This window comes from Protopterus annectens, chromosome 8.part1, assembly GCF_019279795.1.
Source record: "Protopterus annectens isolate FY-2018-M chromosome 8.part1, PAN1.0, whole genome shotgun sequence".
Taxonomy (NCBI): Eukaryota; Metazoa; Chordata; order Ceratodontiformes; family Protopteridae; genus Protopterus; species Protopterus annectens.
Genome location: NC_056742.1, coordinates 305604527 through 305622701, shown reverse-complemented (window position 1 = coordinate 305622701; position 18175 = coordinate 305604527). Strand labels below are relative to the sequence as shown.

Sequence of the window (18175 nt, the reverse complement as noted above, 5' to 3'; positions counted from 1 at the left end):
TGAATGAATGCAATTTACTCAGCTTTACAATCAAAGTCTGCATGTTCTTTTTTTTCAATATAGCAACATCTGACACGGATGTAGACAGCTCTCTGTTGTGCATTACAGTACCTGGATGTCAGAAAAGTCTGCAGTAATTAAGACTATATGATGCAACTATATATATGGCTTTATATCCACGATGCACATTTTTTTCAAACAGTGATTTCTGATAGCAGAAGACTGCTTTACAACCGAGCTGCTGTTTCTGAACAAGCTGGAAGTGCACTTTAGATATTATTTATTCATATGGAAATCATTCATAATAATAAATTACTTGTTTGAAAAAAAATGTACCAGAATGCTTTTCAGTGGTGAAATGAAATATTGATGTATATTGAAGTGCCCTACTATCTCCAGGTCTTACTGTCTTTGTATGATGACATATCTCAGTTCTGTCATTGCTGATGTTTTGGGGTGACATTTTTTAGTACATCTCCCTGAGGTTCATAAACGTCAGTTTCAATCCAACAAAAATCTGATTAAAAGAGGTAAACAGGGAGAGGGGATAAGGAGAGAAGGTGCATTGCTCACTGACCTGAAGAAGAGGTTTGTGTGCATCCTGTGGAGACTGGGGAAACCACTGCTCCTGCTGTGAGGGGATGCCCTCTTCAGTAAACCTATTGCAGACCCCTTCCTTGGCTCCTTGCCATGAATACTCAGAGCTAGGGAGAAAAACAATAAAACTTTGAACCACCCTTGATGGCTGCCTCAGGGAGTACCCCCTACTGGTCAGATGAGAGAGAGTCTTATAGTCTGCAGGCAGCTGCTGCAAAAAAAAAAATTACAAAAGCAAATATTAACTTCTGAGTAAGTTTGGACAGTGTTGAACACAGCTAAACGGATCACAGAAATTACAGTATAAGGCAGTAAACAAGTTCAAAACTGAGCAAGGAAGCTGCAACTTTTTCACTCATGCCTACAAAATGTTTTCTACATGCTTCCATTTAAGACAAATAGCTCCTTAGGGCATCAAGACATTTTATTAGGACTGGCTTCCTTAACTAAGTGGCTTGCCAATTAATAAATAACGTGAAGGATAGAAAGGGTGTAAAAAACAATTACATTAGGACTGTTAGTCTAAGATGTCCTAGAGTGGAAATATGAAGATGTGAATATAACGTGTCAAATGATGAATAACTGAATACAGTGTCAAATGATGATTAATAAACAGCACTACATATTACTGGAGGTCACAGTGTGAAATGTCATGGCAGGAGATAGAAGAGGCTCAGCTGAGGACTGGACAACATCCAATTTGGGAATATGAGAGTTGCACCTCTACTGCTTGCAGCTGATGTCCTCTTGGCCTCAAGTGGCCAATTTCTGTCTAGCACTGAAATGGTTTGCTACAGAGTTTAATCCACCTGGGGGGCACAGCCAGCATCTTCAAATTAAAGGTCAGGATTCTTTCCAGAAGAGAATGGAGCTGAGGAGAATCAGCTACCTGCAACTACATCTAGTGAAGGTATTTAAATATTATGACATTTTGTTCATTGCTTGGGGTACAGGAAATCAGATGATGTGGCAGCAGGTGGGTTCAGTGGCAGCTGTAGGCAGTACTACAGGCATTGTCCCGAACTGCAAAAATGAAGCAGGAGTAGAGTTCTTGGATAAATCTCTCCAACAGCTATTCTATGCCTCTAACCTCACCTATGGAAACACAATTATATTAATTTGGTGGATTCTTGGACTCTCTCACTAAACTAAAGTGAGAATCTCAGCAATCTGGGAGGATCTTGGAGCAGAAAGTACAGTTGTGTAAAATCTTACCATGATGGCAGATGTCTCTCTCTCTCTTCACTGTTGCAGTATTCATTACAATGGGGATCCCCTGTCAAGTGTGGTTTATACAACTGTACTACGTCCTTCCATTCCACTGTTGCAGTATTCATTACAATAGGGAGAGTGCCAAAGCTCAGGAAGCAGAGAGGGAGTAGAAAGGACCAGCAGAAATTCCATCCAATTTGTAGTGCTTGGTAAAAGTATGCACAGAAGACCAGGCAGCTGCCTTGAGCATAGAGTTAGTATCCAAACCCTTGAAAAAAAAAAAAAAAAACATCAGAAGAAGCCATGGCTCTGGTAGAATGAGCCAAAAAAACATCAGAAGAAGCCATGGCTGTGGTAGAATGAGCCAAAAAAACATCAGAAGAAGCCATGGCTCTGGTAGAACGAGCCTTAACAGAAGAAGAATAACAAAAAACAAATGGTTTTAAAAACCAAGAGGAAATGGTCTGCTTGGACACAACCAACCCTAAGGACCTAGGATGAAAGGAAACATAGCTGATCAGATTTACAAAAGGCTTTAGTCTTTTCCAAATAAAACCCGAGTTGTCTATGTACATCAAATGTGTGCAGCACCCCCTCAGTGGCAGATTGCAGAGAAAGGAAAAAAGTGGGCAAATGAACAGATTGATTAAGAAACAACTCATTTACCACCATGAGCATAAAAGAAGGATTAATACGAAGGGACACCCTTTCCTTATAAACCACCAAAAAAAGTACAAGCCATAAGGGCTTGAAGCTCAGACACCCATCTGGCAGAAGTAAGGGCTAACAAAAGTACAGCCTTCCAAGAGCAATGTTGCAAGGAAGCTGAGGCTGCAGGCTCAAAAGGAGCCTGGGTCAATTTTTCTAAAACAAACTTAAGATCCCTGGGAAGAGTAACAGGCTTCCTGGAAGGCCCAAGATGGATACCTTTAAGGAATTGTTTTGCTTCAAATCTAGAACCTAAAAGAAGTAATAAAGGCAGACTAGCAGAAACAGCTATAAAGTGGGCCTTAACAGAAGAATAACCCAACCCAACATTGAGCAATTCACACAGATGAGAGAATCAAAGGAACATCCACAGAAATTGTATCCAGGTTATGAGAAAGACACCAAACACAAAATGTCTTCCATTTGGATAAATAGAATTTCCTAGTAGTGGGTTTCCTGGCCTTCTGCAGGACCCAAAGCATGTCTTCAGAAAAAAGGTGTCTGTGGAATCAAAATTCCATCTCCCACAGTGTCATCTGAAGAGTGGACAGGTGGGGATGGATGAGAGATCCCTTGTCTTGTAAGAGTAGGTCCAGCCTGTGAGGTAACTTGTGATGATTGTCCCTGGCTAAATGTAGAAGATGGAACCAACACTGTCTCTGCCAAAAGGGAGTCACCAACAAGATTTTGGGAGCATCATGTTGAATTTTGAACAGGACTTTTGGAATGAATGTAAGGGAAGGGAAAGCATAAAGAAACATCCCCTTCCAAAACAGAGAGAGGATGTCCACCTTCCAAACCAGAGGACCTGGGACTCTGGTACAAAATAGAGGAAGTTGTCTGTTCAGAGGAGAGGCAAAAAGATCCATTTGAAGAGTACCCCACTGGTAGACGATGTCCAGAAACACATGCCTGTGAAGCATCCATTAGTGGGACTGAGTTATGGACCTACTCAGACAGTCTGCCACAGTCTTTTGACCTGAAGGAATGTATACTGCCTGAAGAGTCACTTGGAACCAGACAGCTAGTTCCCACACTAGAAGAGCTAACCAACAAAGACGACGACACCTTGTTCCCCTCTGTTGATGTACCACATCACTGTGGTATTGTCTGTAAACACCTTGAGAGGTCCTGGGGAGAAGAGGATGAAATGCCTGAACAGCCAGCAGAAGAGCTCTCTTCCCCTTGATGTCGATGTGGTTTTTCTGTTGAAGAGGCAACCAGACTCCCTGCACCTTTAGCTGAAAGCTGCTCCCCATCCCACATCTGATGTGTCTGTGAATAGCTCCTGAGAGGGAAGAGGTGGATGAAAAGGAAGCCCTGGATTGAGAATCAGCTACTGAATCCACCACTGAAATTCCTGCTTGAGACATGGAAGAAGTGGAACTAAGAATTAGAGGGGATGAGAATGATGAAGCCAAAACTGACTTTAGAAACCACTGAAGTTTTCTCATATGGAGTTTGGCAAAAGGGAGTATAGGTATAGTGGAAGCTATCTACCCTAGAGCTCTCAGAAATTCCCTTGCAATTATTGAGCTGAGAGAAAGAAGGGACTGACAAAAAGGCAATGAGAGTCAGGACCTTGGAAGGAGGCAGGGATGCCAGGATAGAAACAGTATGGATTCTGCACCCCCAGAAAGACATGATCCTGAGAAGGAATCAGAAAGGACTTTTTGAGATTTATAGTGAACCCCAGGCTCTGCAGAAGGGAGAATGCAAGGTGAAGAGTTTGCAACAAGATCTCTGGAGAGGATGCATGAAACAAGAGGTCATCCAAATAGGAAAAGAGTTGGATCCCCCTTAGCCTGCACAAACCAATCACAGGAGTGAGACATTTGGTGAATACCCTTGGGACAGTAGAAGGGCCAAACGGCAAAGCAGAGAACTGAAAATGTCAGGAAGCAACACAGAAACGTAAAGTCTTTCTGAAAAGGGGATGTATTGGGATAGGAGATGAGCATTCTTGAGATCCAGAGACACCATGTAAGCCTGAGGAAGCAAAAGAGGGAACAAAGTCTGAAGGGGCAACATTTGAAAAGAGGGAACCTTAAGAAAAGTATTTAGATGAGAGACAGGTCTAAAATTGGTCTCCAAGAACCCTCTTTCCTGGGTACTAGAAACATTCTCCCCCGGGAAACCAGAACTACTTCAATAATCCAGAGTCAAGAGATCCTGAATCGCCCTTGGAAAGAAAGACAACAGTTCCTAAGGGGGCTGAGGAATTCCCATAAAAAGGGGAAGAGATTTCCATAAAAAGGGGAAGAGATTTCCAGACCATGAAATACTCCTGGCAGATAATGGGCAGAACCCAGGAGTCCTGAGTAATCTATAACCAAACGAGGAGAGACAGAATGGTGAAGAGAAAAGAGGAATGCAGCTGGGAAAAATAGGATAGTCAGACACCATCTGGTCTACCAGAAAAAGGAGACTTCTGGGACACAGAATTTTGAGTAACCTTAGCAGAAGGAGCCTGCTTCCCATCTTTCTTGCCCCTGGGGAGAGGACAAGACTGCTTAAGAACAAAGGCTGGCTTATTGGGGTAATTTCTCTGAAACTTGGGTAGAGAAGAAACAAAAACATGTTTAAGCTCCTGTAAAGCTTTGCCCTCATCTTGAACAGACTTGAATCAGCAGTAGCTTCACCAAACAAGTGTTTATTATTCAGAGGAGCATCCATCAACTTAGCCTTAATATCATCAGGCAAAGGTTGAAGGCAAGAATATCTCCTCATCACAGACCCAAGAAGCAGCAGCCCTAGAGGAAGCATCTGCTGCATCATAACTACACTTGATGGAATGACGAGCCACCTGAGAGAAGTCCATAACAAGGAAAGAGCAGAAGTCTTCCCCTTCAGAGTCTGGAAGATCAGAAATTACCTGACAGGCCTGGGAAAGAAGAGCCAACATGTACCTGGATATGTGGGTCTGATAACTGACAGCCCTAAAAGCTAAAGTAACGGAGGTGTAAAGCTTTTGCCCCAACCTTTTCATAGTTCTACTATCTTTGTCAGAAGGCAATAACTTAGGAGAAGAAAGCAATTGAGATGGCTTGTCAGAAGCCACAGGCACCACTGAACGGTCAGTAGAAGGGTGCTTACAGAGAAATTTACAGTCCTCAGGCACCCTATAAAAACCCATCAGATATCTTGGGACCAGAAGAAGAGCCAACATGTACCTGAATATGTGGGTCTGATAACTGACAGCCCTAAAAGCTAAAGTAACGGAGGTGTAAAGCTTTTGCCCCAACCTTTTCATAGTTCTACTATCTTTGTCAGAAGGCAATAACTTAGGAGAAGAAAGCAATTGAGATGGCTTGTCAGAAGCCACAGGCACCACTGAACGGTCAGTAGAAGGGCGCTTACAGAGAAATTTACAGTCCTCAGGCACCCTATAAAACCCATCAGATATCTTGGGACCAGGGGGCTGGGAGTCAGGAGCCTTAGAAGCATTAGAAAAGGCATCCAACAATACAGCCAGAACAGGAGGTACAGCAGACGGCCTGGGAGAGTCCATCTGCAGGAGCTCATAATACCTTTTCTACACTACAAAAACCTGAGCACAATCCCAGTAAAACAACTCCATCATTCCAGAGACTGTGTCCCCAAAGGAAATTTCCTGAAAAGGAGTAGATTCCTCTTCCTCAGACCCATAATCTAAAGGCGAGGGAATCTGAGAGGAGTAGGCAAAGGATTCCTCATCTGAATCCACCTCCTCCTCAAAGGAATCCTGTTGGCCCAAGGAGGAGCTGGAACAGAAACACCCTGAAAGCATTACATAACCAGAGTGAAAATTTTGCCACTCACTCTTTGGGTCCTTAGGAGCTAGAGTAATATGTTTATGGTTTTCTGCTTTTTCTTTAAGCGACTATCCGCCTTATGAAATGTAGAAGGCTCTGACCCTGGATGGCATTCAATAATTGTAGTAGGAACCTCTTCCCTGAATAAAATTTGAGAACACCCCTAGGCCCCTTAGAAATAATCAGCCGTCGGCCCCCTGAATGTCCGATGCAGACATCTGTAAGGCCTCCAAGGGCATGCCTAAAGTCGGATCCCCGCTGGCCTCTAAACCGGTCATGGACAAATAATCCAATGATGGAGCTTGGCAAACCTCTGGGCTTTCGCTCACCTTGAGAGACGTCTGGTGAAGGCTGTACAGCAGAAGAATGCAGCCTAGACTTCTTGACCTCCTTCACGGACAGCTGCCCCTCAGAGCGGGAACGCATACCTCTCAACTATCCCTGATTTCTAGGGATGTCCCTGACTTAGACTCAAATTTCAACTCTGTCCCTCTTAATCCCTCCTAAAACTGGTGACTTTTGGAGGAAAGGTGGTGAATTATACTCCATAAACAATGGCAATAATTAAGAGTTATAGATTTCCTTTACTTCACAAAAATCTATATTAATTAACATTCTTTTATCCTTCCAAAGTCTCAACTTAACAGTATTAATATTTTAGAAATGTCCCTGACTGTCACTGATTTTTTTCTGGGTTTGTCCGATTCTGTTGAAATTTGTCCCCGATTGGTTGAGAGCTATGGTGGGAAGTTACTTCCATTGTGTCTTTAGCTAAATGCCTAAGATGCTGATTCTCCAGATACAAAGCCAAAGAAGAAAGCCTGCTATGGAGGGTTTTAGGAAAAACAGCCTGACAGAACAGGACGTATGGTCGTGGGAAGAATCAATGCAGAGCAAGTACTGCTCGTGACAGTCTTTATGGAGAATCTGTCTCCCACACTGGCATTTACCCTTCTTGGATGACATGAAACCCCATAGGCAATAAAAAGATAAGATACAAAAAAAACCCCCAACAGGACACTTATCTGCAACGGCTTGGTGAGCCAGCAATGGAAAGGGCATTCAAAGCAATTATCACGAGATGGATTTCAGACTGGCAGAAAAGAAGTTCTGAGGATGGTATGTCTGCAAGTCACCCTTATGCCCTACACTGCACAAGGAGCATACATGTGACTTAGGCTGTACCTTAAAGCAAGCTAAAGGCTTTGGCATAGTGGCTGGACATTGGGCTGCGGTTAGCTGGGGATCCCCATTGTAATGAATACTGCAACAGTGAAATGGAAAGACATCTGCTGCTCCTGCAGTTTGGGAGGAGCAATATGCAGTGCTGGTTAAAGTGTCAATGCCTCTGATCACTTCCATAGGGAATTTCCCCTAACACACCATACTAAGTGGCGGCTCTGTGGCATGCCCAGGACATGCTGGGAAAAAAAAAGGTCTCCCAAACGTACTGAAAATGCCCTAGAATCCCCCCAGGATGGACTGGGGGCTGTTGCCTGGATACAGAACACTAGTTGCTCCTGCTCATACCATACGTCTGCAACTGCAATGATCACCACAACAAACACTTTAGAAAATGAATGGATTATGTTTTCCTAAAAATGTACTCAAATCTGGCAAAAAAAAAAAAAACATGCTCTTAAATTTACTTACATTTTGATGGCAAAGAAAAGATAAAAATAACCCGGTTGTATTTATCCGATGTATCAGATGGGGAACAAAACCTTAACCCATGGTTTCCATACAGTAGGAGGGCAAGAGGAGTATTAGTATCCAATTCTTCTGCGAGTCAGTAGCAAGAAAAACTGCTTTTCCTCTTGATCATTCCAGCACAGTGGGGTCCCTTGTTCTGGTATTTGTTTCATAGAAAGAATATTAACCTATTAATTATGGATACTATTCCTATCAGAACAGCTCCAGTTTTTAGCATCCTGGCATGAAAAGGCTATCACTATCATTAGGTGGACAGCTAGCTACAGGAGAGGCTAATCAGCAACAGCTAATGGCACAAAGAACTGCACATTGAGAAAGTGGAGTTCCCTTTAATAAATACAAGCTATAACAGACCCACTGTTATACTAAGTGCCTAAACCTCTCCCATTATATTAAAGCTTAAACACCATCCTCCGCAAGCTGAGGTGGGATTTTCAAAAGTGTTACTTTGTAAATACTGCTTTGCGATCAGTCCGATCAAGTCTGTGATTATGTTTGCAAAGGTCTCTTCCTGGGAGAGAAACATGATTATGGAAAATTTAAGGACATTAACAATATGTAGCGTACTGAGGACAACAATGTGGGTGAACTGTAGAAAAAAATGAAAGAAAAGAATCTAAAACATACTGTAGGATTAAGTGTGGAATTGTGCAGTGTGAGAAAATGAGACATCTTTGGCAGAATACCAACTAAATACCCTTGGGAAGAATGGCCAAGGAGGTGGCCTCTATAAAAAGGAAGAGACGTGCACACAGTTGAAATTCCATTATGACTGCACATGCACATCTAACTGTAGGCATGTCACACATACAATCATGCAAGCTAAAGGTTTGACAACTAAATGATGGGACATGGTAGTAAATCCTCTGGAGTCAAGGGTGCTATTAGCAAATAAATCTGTCCCTTAAACTAGGGGACTTATTGGTATTTTAAAGGGGTACTCTTGTCTACCAGGGCTTATAACTATTGCTGAATAAAGCTAAAACACTCTTGTTAACTACACCTTCTGATATTTCAGTAGGGGAACATGCTTCAAAGAAATGAAAAGGGATTCTGACTTGTTGCCCAGTTCCATTTTAGATCTGTTAATGACATCACTGATGCACAGGTAATGCCTTCTTCCATGCTATAAATAAAATGTACATTCTGAAAGCCAGTAATTATTTGCACACAGGTTCTGCACCCAGCAAATCTTACATAAATGAAAACATGTAGCTTTGTTCACATATCCCTTGACATCAGAAAATACTGCTTTGCTCACTCATCTGGTGACAGCTGGTGGTTGTAAATAAATTACATCAGTGATGTCAGTAACAGTGCAGGATAACCCGCTCATCGTAAAATGGAGCTCTGCTTCAAGCAGAATCATGGCTTATTTTGATTGACATGTACTGCCATGCAGACGTACCAGAAAAAGAGTGTTAAGCTAGCATTTTTGGGGAACTAATGGAAACAGTTGTGAATCTGCCAAGTAAACATTTTCCTTTAAGTAGATAACCCATTAATGCCCCTCTTTTCAGAAGGCATATTAAAAACTTGCTGAAGCACACAATAGGAAGAGGACTGATATCTTGCACTTTGAAGATATTAAGAGGTAGATGATGCAGATGTAATGCATTTCACAGTTCATTTAGAGACAGAGAACTGATATGGTCACTGAACTGATCAGCCAAGCATCTGGAGACTTTTGTGACAGAGACAGTTGCACAGTTATGCAAGGAACAAATCATGTATTAGTAAGAAATCAACAAATGTAGGGTTAATTTCTTCTGTAAACGGGGGTACATGGAATGGAGGAAATGCAAGCATAAACATGCTATCTTATAAAACGAGAATTTTGCAGGTGAGAACATCCACAATAAAATAAAAATCTCCTTACAAACGAAGCAGATGTTTTTTCTTTATAATACTGCAATACTAGAAATAGTTTGTAACCAAAATATAAACCATCTATTTTATGGGCAAGAGAAGACCCATGCTTGGTAGCAGAAGCCAAAGACAGGACAAAAATTCTGTGCATTAAATGCAAATAATACCTGCAAACCTATAATGTTAGGGGGACAAGTCAATTAAAAATGTAATACTATAATGGTGTCACATTTTTCGGTATTATAATGGAGTCTAACTACTTTTGATTTTCACCCCCCCTCCAACCCCACAGCCATACATTTAAATACTGTGCAGATCTTGTACATTCAGGAAATCTCTCTGGGGTGACAACCAAAATAAAAAAAAATAATGACTGCCTTCATGAAATAAGTCACATTAATTGAGTAACAAATATAGACTGCTATAAGAAAATTTTCTTTTTAAAGAAAATTCTTTTTTGAGAAGGAAGGACCTACAAGACAGCTTCATGTCGATTTATGTGGAAGACCAAAGCATTATGGGCAGAGTTCAGTGCAGGAGACAGCTCATTTACAGACCACCCTTTACAGAGTTATAACATTTTCAAAACATCATGCAAGACTGCATAAATTAAAAAGCATTATTTATCAAAATGATTATCTGCAACCCAAATTCAGCAAAATGCTCTCATTATGACCCTGTTAGGTAAACTGAAATGACACTTTTCAAATCTAGCCTGAAAACTGGCTTTACAGAACAATGTGAAATGCTGAACTGGATAACAAAAATGTTACCTTCTTCGTGTTCTTCTTACGGCTTTTCCCGGTTAGGGGTCATCACAGTGGATCACCTATCCGCTCATGATTGGCAGTGTAGTTTTACGGTGTCGAGTTGCCAGCTCAGAGCCCAACCTTCCACAGAAGATGCATGCACTCATGCCTAGGGCCAATTTATTGTGTCCAATCCACCTACAGCATGTCTTTGGGATGTGGGAGGAAACCGCAGTACCTGGAGGAAACCCACACGACCACAGGGAGGACATGCAGACTCCACACAGAAGGCACCCCAGTTGAGGATTGAACCAGAGAACCTCTTGTTGCAAGGTGGCAATGCTAACCGCTGGACCACTGTGGCCACCTCGGATAACAAAAATGTTACTGAAAAGTAATAACTGTTTTACTCCTGAGCTCAGGATAAATGTGCATGTTGTAACACCAATCTCAAAACACTGATAATTGGCAGACTCCATCTTCTGCTTTTACAGCCCCAAATGAGCAGTCAATCTGCCTTTTTTTCTGTTAACTGGGTAAGCCTACCGGATGGTGTTCTTTTCATGGACAACCTGGGAGATCTGTCTAGTTTGCATACCTCTCAACTGTCCCTGATTTCTAGAGGGTGTCCCTGATTTTGACTCAAATTTTAGCTCTGTCCCTCTTAACCCTTCATAAAACTGATGACTTTTGGAGGAAAGTTGCTGAATTATACTCCATAAATAATGGCAATAATTAAGAGTTATAGATTTCCTTTACTTCACAAAAATGTATATTAATTAACATTCTTTTATCCTGCCAATGTCTCAACTTAATAGTATTAATATTTTAGAAATGTCCCTGAATGTCACTGATTTTATTCTGGGTTTGTTCGATTCTGTTGAAATTTGTCCCCAATTGGTTGAGAGCTATGTGGTTAAGTGTCTTGATCAGAGTCACACAGCAGGCAAATGGAGGTGGAAGGAATTAAACTCTGTACCCCCCTGACTACAGGAAAAAACACACTAACAGTTCAAAGCCTTAACCGTCTGAGCTGCCAGACACCACCATGACCTTTCACTTGTAGTCCCACTTATTACTTCCATGAAATTACATTCAGCCATAGTTTAGTTACTGTGTCAGGTTGTAGGAACCCTGGTTGAAGCTGGTGGTTGCTGGAAAAGGTTTTACCTTTGTTAATTAGGTGACCCTCCATGCAAAGTAATGCATATCACAATGTGCAGAGAGCTACAGTTACTGGAGCTAGTGTAGCTCATTTCTGAAACTGGCAACTGCTGTACTTGTCAGCTTCTTTTTATGGGATCATGGTGCTACAGAGTTTGGTTCAACACCTTCTTCAAAGAATGGGACAGCTGACTTTGAGGTTCTTCACTGCATTTCCCTCTTTTAGCTTATAATTAGACACTGGAGACCCTAATTGTGAAACAAACCTCTGTAGCAGTAAGATGGCCAGTAAACATGCAGCCCTTTTTTATTTATTTATTTGGCATTTGTTAACTTGCTTGGTCCCTAAACAGAACAAACACTGACTATGAAAGCATTTGTGTGCAATTTATTTTAGTAAGTAATGCAGTTATTAACTTTAGAAACTGATATTGTTCCTGGAGACCAAAACCATCTTAGCAAGAAAAAACAAAGCACAATAAAAAAATAAGCACTCTTCTGGGGAAGAAATCTTGTCCTGGAAGCCAGGCCACAATGACAAGGCTCAGTATGCACGATATATGAATTTTCTCCTACTGTGGCAAGAAAGAAAGAACTGAATATGGCACAGAAACATCCCTCTTACACTGGGTGGGTGTCTGCCCAGCCAGGAGCAGAAAGGGTGAAAATCTTTGGAAGTCCGGCCAGATGTCAGGCCTTCTACAGCCAAAGTCCTAAGTGTTATCACTACTCTTACTGTGAAGAATATGAACACAGTAGCAGTCATCTGGCTACAGAAGGCCAATACCTTAATTAACTCAAAATGCCAGTAAGCAATTTAACCTTCATGCAGGACAACAGTATTGAAACATACCCATCAATAGCTACTTCCCTTAGAAGCTTCTGGAGAAGTCCGTGTACAATTGGAAAATGGGGAAGGGTAGTTTAAGATGAACACTATGCCTATTAACTAGATGCACAATGTACTGCAGAAAAGTGAGTACATTAATATTAGAAGAGGGTTTGATCAGTAAGGCAAGAAAGGAAAGGAAGTATGGAAAGTCAACGTTTACCTGTGGAGAGACAAAGAAACCAAGTACTCAGTAGGTAGTGATGGCTGAGTTCAGGTGCAGATAATTGTATTTATTTTACATTTGTTTACCTGGAAAGTCCGACTGGACACAGGTCCATTTTTAGTGGAGGCCCGGGGAGAAAAGCTCCACATTACAATACAATACATGAGAGTAAAATGAAGTAGAACATACACATCAGGACAACATGCTGGTGATTAACAATAATGCAAATTAATTGATATTGCTGTAAACTGTACTCTACAATATCATGTCGTTCAGTTTGAGTAAAGTTAGAATGATTTAAACTATAACAGCATAGAGAATACAGACAAAATATAAATGAAGTTAATAAACAGATCCTCAGGGAAGGTGCATTATGGGAAAGGAGCATTAACAGCAAACAGCATGAAAAATTCAAGGACATAATCACATGATTTAAAAGTAGGCAGCCAATTAATGTAGGAAGAAAAGGAAAGTTATTCTGAGACAAGCACAGAGAAAGGCAAGAGGCTCCTATTAAATTCTTTAAATGGAAACATCTCAGGCGGACCTTTCTTATAGATGGCTTTATAGGACTGCAGGAAGAGGGCACATATTCAACAGCATTAAACGACTTATGCCTACAGCTGCCACTTGCCATGTTTTTCCAACAGCAGGCTTTAATACACAGATTCATTATCAGTCAGTTGCTATCACTGCTGAGTTCAGTCCTGCTGACTGCAAGGAATCCCTTCAGATGGGTGTAAACAAAGATATTTCACTAGAGGTCAGAATAAAAAGAAATTCTCAGTTATCTGGATGACGCAGATCAATGACAAACATACTGCTTTTGTGTGTCCCTGATGGTTTACAAAATGCAATAAGCAGAGATGCTAAACAATGTCCTGCTTCCTTTAACCCTCTGTTAGACGGGACTTGGACATGCATTCCCAGCTCCTCAGAAGAAAACACCAGCCTCTGACATATGCAGTTCCTCTCTTCCATCTATTTATTGATTAAGTTTTCAAGTCTAAACCACTTGTAATGCAGTTGGAAAACTCACAACTGGAAGGCCAACTGCAAAGGTGACTGGAGTTGCATCCTGAGATTAGCAGAATGTACACTGTAACTATTTAGTGATTAGGAAATTTGGAAGTGGATGCCAATGCAGGCAATATCCAGCATCCACTGCAGTTTTAAGCAGATTACCCAAGTTTCCATATCTCATTTAGACCAAAACGTACGGCAAACAAACAGAAAACTACTGCTAACCTAAGCCCCTCCAAGCCACTATCCACATTAGCACTAGAAGAGTATCCTCCTCCATGTAGTTAACCTCAAGCGCTAATGTGGATAAGGGGATGCTCTTCAAGCGCTAATGTGGATAGGAGCTTGGAGGATGCTTTTCAAGCGCCAAGCCCTTCCCAGCCCCTATCTACATTAGCGCTTGAAGAGTATCCTCCTCCATGTAGTTAACCTCAAGCGCTAATGTGGATAGGGGGATGCTCTTCAAGCGCTAATGTGGATAGGGGCTGGGAGGATGCTCTTCAAGCGCCAAGCCCTTCCCAGCCCCTATCTACATTAGCGCTTGAAGAGTATCCTCCTCCATGTAGTTAACCTCATTCCTGAATTATTGCTTCTACCTATATCAACTTGGTATCAGTTGTTGGTCAGGAACTCTTCATTAGCTTCTTGTTTCCTCAATTCCAGGTTTTTGCCTCATATCATGAAGATACCATCATGCTTTTCTCGTATTTATATATCACACTGTTTCAGAAAGTTACCACTCAGCCGGAATAGTATGCTGGAGACCAGTTATTTCAGTCATCTTCCTTGTTAGCTGCTGTCCACACCTTGCATGTCGAGACCATGTCCTGCATATTTCAGTAAAACTGAAATTCTTCTCCATAAGCTAAACTTTTTCATGCAATTTAGTTGAGAAGCTAAAGTGAAAATGCAGTGAATTAGCTGTTAGAAAGACTTTTATAATACTGATCAACTAGTGATTCTTGACCAATGAAATGTTGTTCTCTCAGTCACCGTAGAAGATTAAGGACAGCACAAAATACAGGCTGCAGCTTGAATCAGCTTTACCAGGTCAACTGTTGGTCAAAGTATTCCTGACACCCAGTTAAACAGTGTGGGATAATGGCAAACAATTTGTTACAGTGACAAGTTTTAATGACCATCAAAATTGTAATTTTGCTGCTTTACCTGGAATAAGGTCTACATATATCCTGAAATTTTATTTTATTTTATTTTATTTTACATTTGTTGACCGGGCTGGTCTAGCTGGATACATGTCCCTTTTCAGTAGAGGCCCGGGGAGAAAAGCTCCAACATAATAAGATAAGAGTAATTAAACATACAGAGAAAAAAATGTATACTATTAACATGGGTATACTTTTTATAGCAGCTTGCAGTTAGCACAAATTCAAATAATTCAGTAAAAGAAAGAATATGGAGTTGCTTTCAGCAGCAGTCTAAGTCTTCAGTAACACAAAGCAGTGCCATCATAAATTAATGCAGAAGCAAATATTACAGGGACAAAAACTGCAGCATTGGAGAAGAAAAACAAACATCACAAATATGGCAGTTACAATTAGGCCATTTTTGCAGTACAAAATAATATCAACAACTTTTGTGGAAGACTGAGATCTTAGTATTATACAGATGGTGCCAACGATAAACATGTTTGTTTCTTTACATTCTGGATGGGGGTTTTCTTGCAGGACATGATCCAAGCCTGAAGTATGACTTGAGGAACATGTCCTCCTGAACTAGTAAAGTAGCTGGAAATAAAGTAAATGGACTTTATGAAAAATATGGGTGAATGAAAGTCATTCCATAACCTTTTACTCTTTTCACTGATTATATTTTTTACTTCATATACAAAGTGAATAAGAGTGTGTTTGTATGTGTGTGATGTGATCTCCACTATTTGTTTACCAAGGCAGAGATTACATAATAAGGAGATGGATAATGTTTCAGGTAAGACTGTTTCCCCCTGCCCCTCTCCCCATCTGACCCCTACTGTTCCATGGTTGCCTTATTTGTGCAGCCCTAAATCTCCTCAGTTTCTCCTTTCCAGACAATCCTAGATGTAATCCCTCACTGACAAGGCCTCACTAACAGAGCCCCCGAGTTCTTGGGAAGAGCCCAGTGAGCAAAATCTGACAAGGAGTTCAGAAGAGGAGCTAGCGGTCATCATTAAAGCAAAAGAAGAAGAAGACCAAGATCCTTAAAGGGAGCAGCTTATGCAAAAACATCAATGTGCCGCATGGTACATGCGCCTGACCAAGAGAGTGCTTGATGTCATTGCCACCTACTTTAGGAGACAGACCTGTAAGAGTCTTGGTCACCAAGAGAGGTCAAACAGATATTGAAACTCCTCAAACTGTTCCCATGAGGAAACGGAGCTGGATGCTAGTTACATCATCCTATCAACGCTGATCAAGCCTTCCAGGCACCAGAATTCATGCTTTGGTCACAAATGACACAAACAGACCCCCCCCGACTCTGTGCCAGCAGACATCTGTTAGTTGTGGATCAAAATTCCCTAAACGAGGGGTAGAATCTAATTAAACTACAGTCGCCTGTGCCCTTGTACTTCACTACCACGGAAAGACAACCCATGAAAGTGCACAAGATAGTGCTATTGCACATATCCAGTAATAACTTGGGGTAAAATTGCTTACTTGTACAACTTCAAGATTGTAAGTGAGCTGTAACTGTTGAATGCATACAAACTGTAACCAAACAGCAGGGAGATACCAAAAGCCAATCCAACTGTCAGTTTTTAGTGTAACAAACGTCCTCACCTTCTTCTTGGCTGATCCTCTCCAGCAATGTTTTTGGCCTCTTCTCTTTATCGAGTTGCTGATCCTGTTCTTCATTAGTATCTGAAACCCACATAAAAAGTATTTGTTATCGCAGTGGCATGGTTTCATATTAAAATAAATATAGCCATTAATGCACATATTTATTTACTGACTGCCACTTGAAAACCAGATTCCAACATGCAGCAACACTGTCTTTTTCAGAGGGAGATCTGAGATCTTGGGTTCAAATGTGAAGCTATTGTAGTGTCTTTCGTCGCTGCCCTTTTGAATGGGGCCAGAAGTTGGTTACCCTACGTTTTATAGCAAATCCACTGCCTGCCCAGTCTGCAGAGTTGCTTTCTTAAGCAATGAATAGTAATGATTCTGTAACTACCTAACAGACATCATCTACAGATCCAGTCAAAAGCAATACAGTTGCTTAAAGAATTACAATTTTGTATAAAAAAAATTGTGAATAAGTATTTTCAATAGATCCAAAGATTTCTGTCTCATAAAGTAGCAAAGATGAATGCATGTTATTTAATTAACAAAGCTACTAAACATTGTTATTTATGTATTTTTTGAAAACTGGGAGGCAAAGTAATTTTAAAGTGGCAATATATAGAATTCAGGAATTAGAATATAAGAAACCACCAACACAATTTCATATTTCAGTGTTTTTACAGAAAGCAAACCTGCCTAAACTGATCTTAGAAACTTATAGCTAAACTGCAGAAAGAATGGCAAGAAGGGAAACCGCTCTTCATAGACTAGCTTCAGTGACCTGGACTTGAGCCCTGCATTCAGAGGAATGGAGCAGAGTGTAAGGTTATAGCCTGTGTTTACGAGCATAAAACACATTCTGCCTCACAGATCAAAGACTTTTATCACCATTATAGTCATGCTAGACATAAAAACAAAGTGGTCACAGCATGATACAGTCCAACAATAAAAATGGTATTCGTTTCGTAATCTCCTTTTCCATAACCTTATCCAAGCAATGTAAAATGATGCAGTAATAAGAAGACAAAAAGGTTCTTGCTCCATTTCAGATTAAATGACATCTACTTGCTTGGTACTAGGCAGCAAAAAGCAATTTAAGCACACTTTGCATATACCTAGGAAACCTCCAGTGCCACAGTATTTATAGCAGTACATTATATTTTAGTCAGATTTTCAGTGCCAGAAAGTTAACATTGGTTTCAAATATCAATGCATTTGTGAATGCATTTTTGTGCACTGTAATTTGATTTTGGTTGTTCCATGGCTTATAATGCTGTAATATAAATAGGGCAAATTAGTATCTTGTTCAGTGGATATGATCATATGTCTGACACGGGATCATTTAATTATTCCAAGTTATCTGGTTAGCAAATGTACACACACCACCCTGATCATAACACTATAGTGAGTATGTGTGTGTGCGTGCATGCGCGTGAGAGAGAGAAGCAGGGTGCTTCATATTTAGATACTGAACCTGTAATATCACTATAAGTGACACACTCACCTACGGTGGT

At 40.9% G+C, this 18175-nt stretch overlaps 1 protein-coding gene across 1 annotated transcript in view; it reads right to left on the bottom strand.

The window, feature by feature from the left end:
• ORC6 (origin recognition complex subunit 6) overlaps positions 1 to 18175 on the bottom strand; it is a 221875-nt gene that overhangs the window by 45223 nt on the left and 158477 nt on the right. Inside the window, exon 6 of the mRNA XM_044081893.1 lies at positions 16659 to 16739. Coding sequence (XP_043937828.1) covers positions 16659 to 16739 — 81 coding nt within the window. The remainder of the gene's footprint in view (positions 1 to 16658; positions 16740 to 18175) is intronic.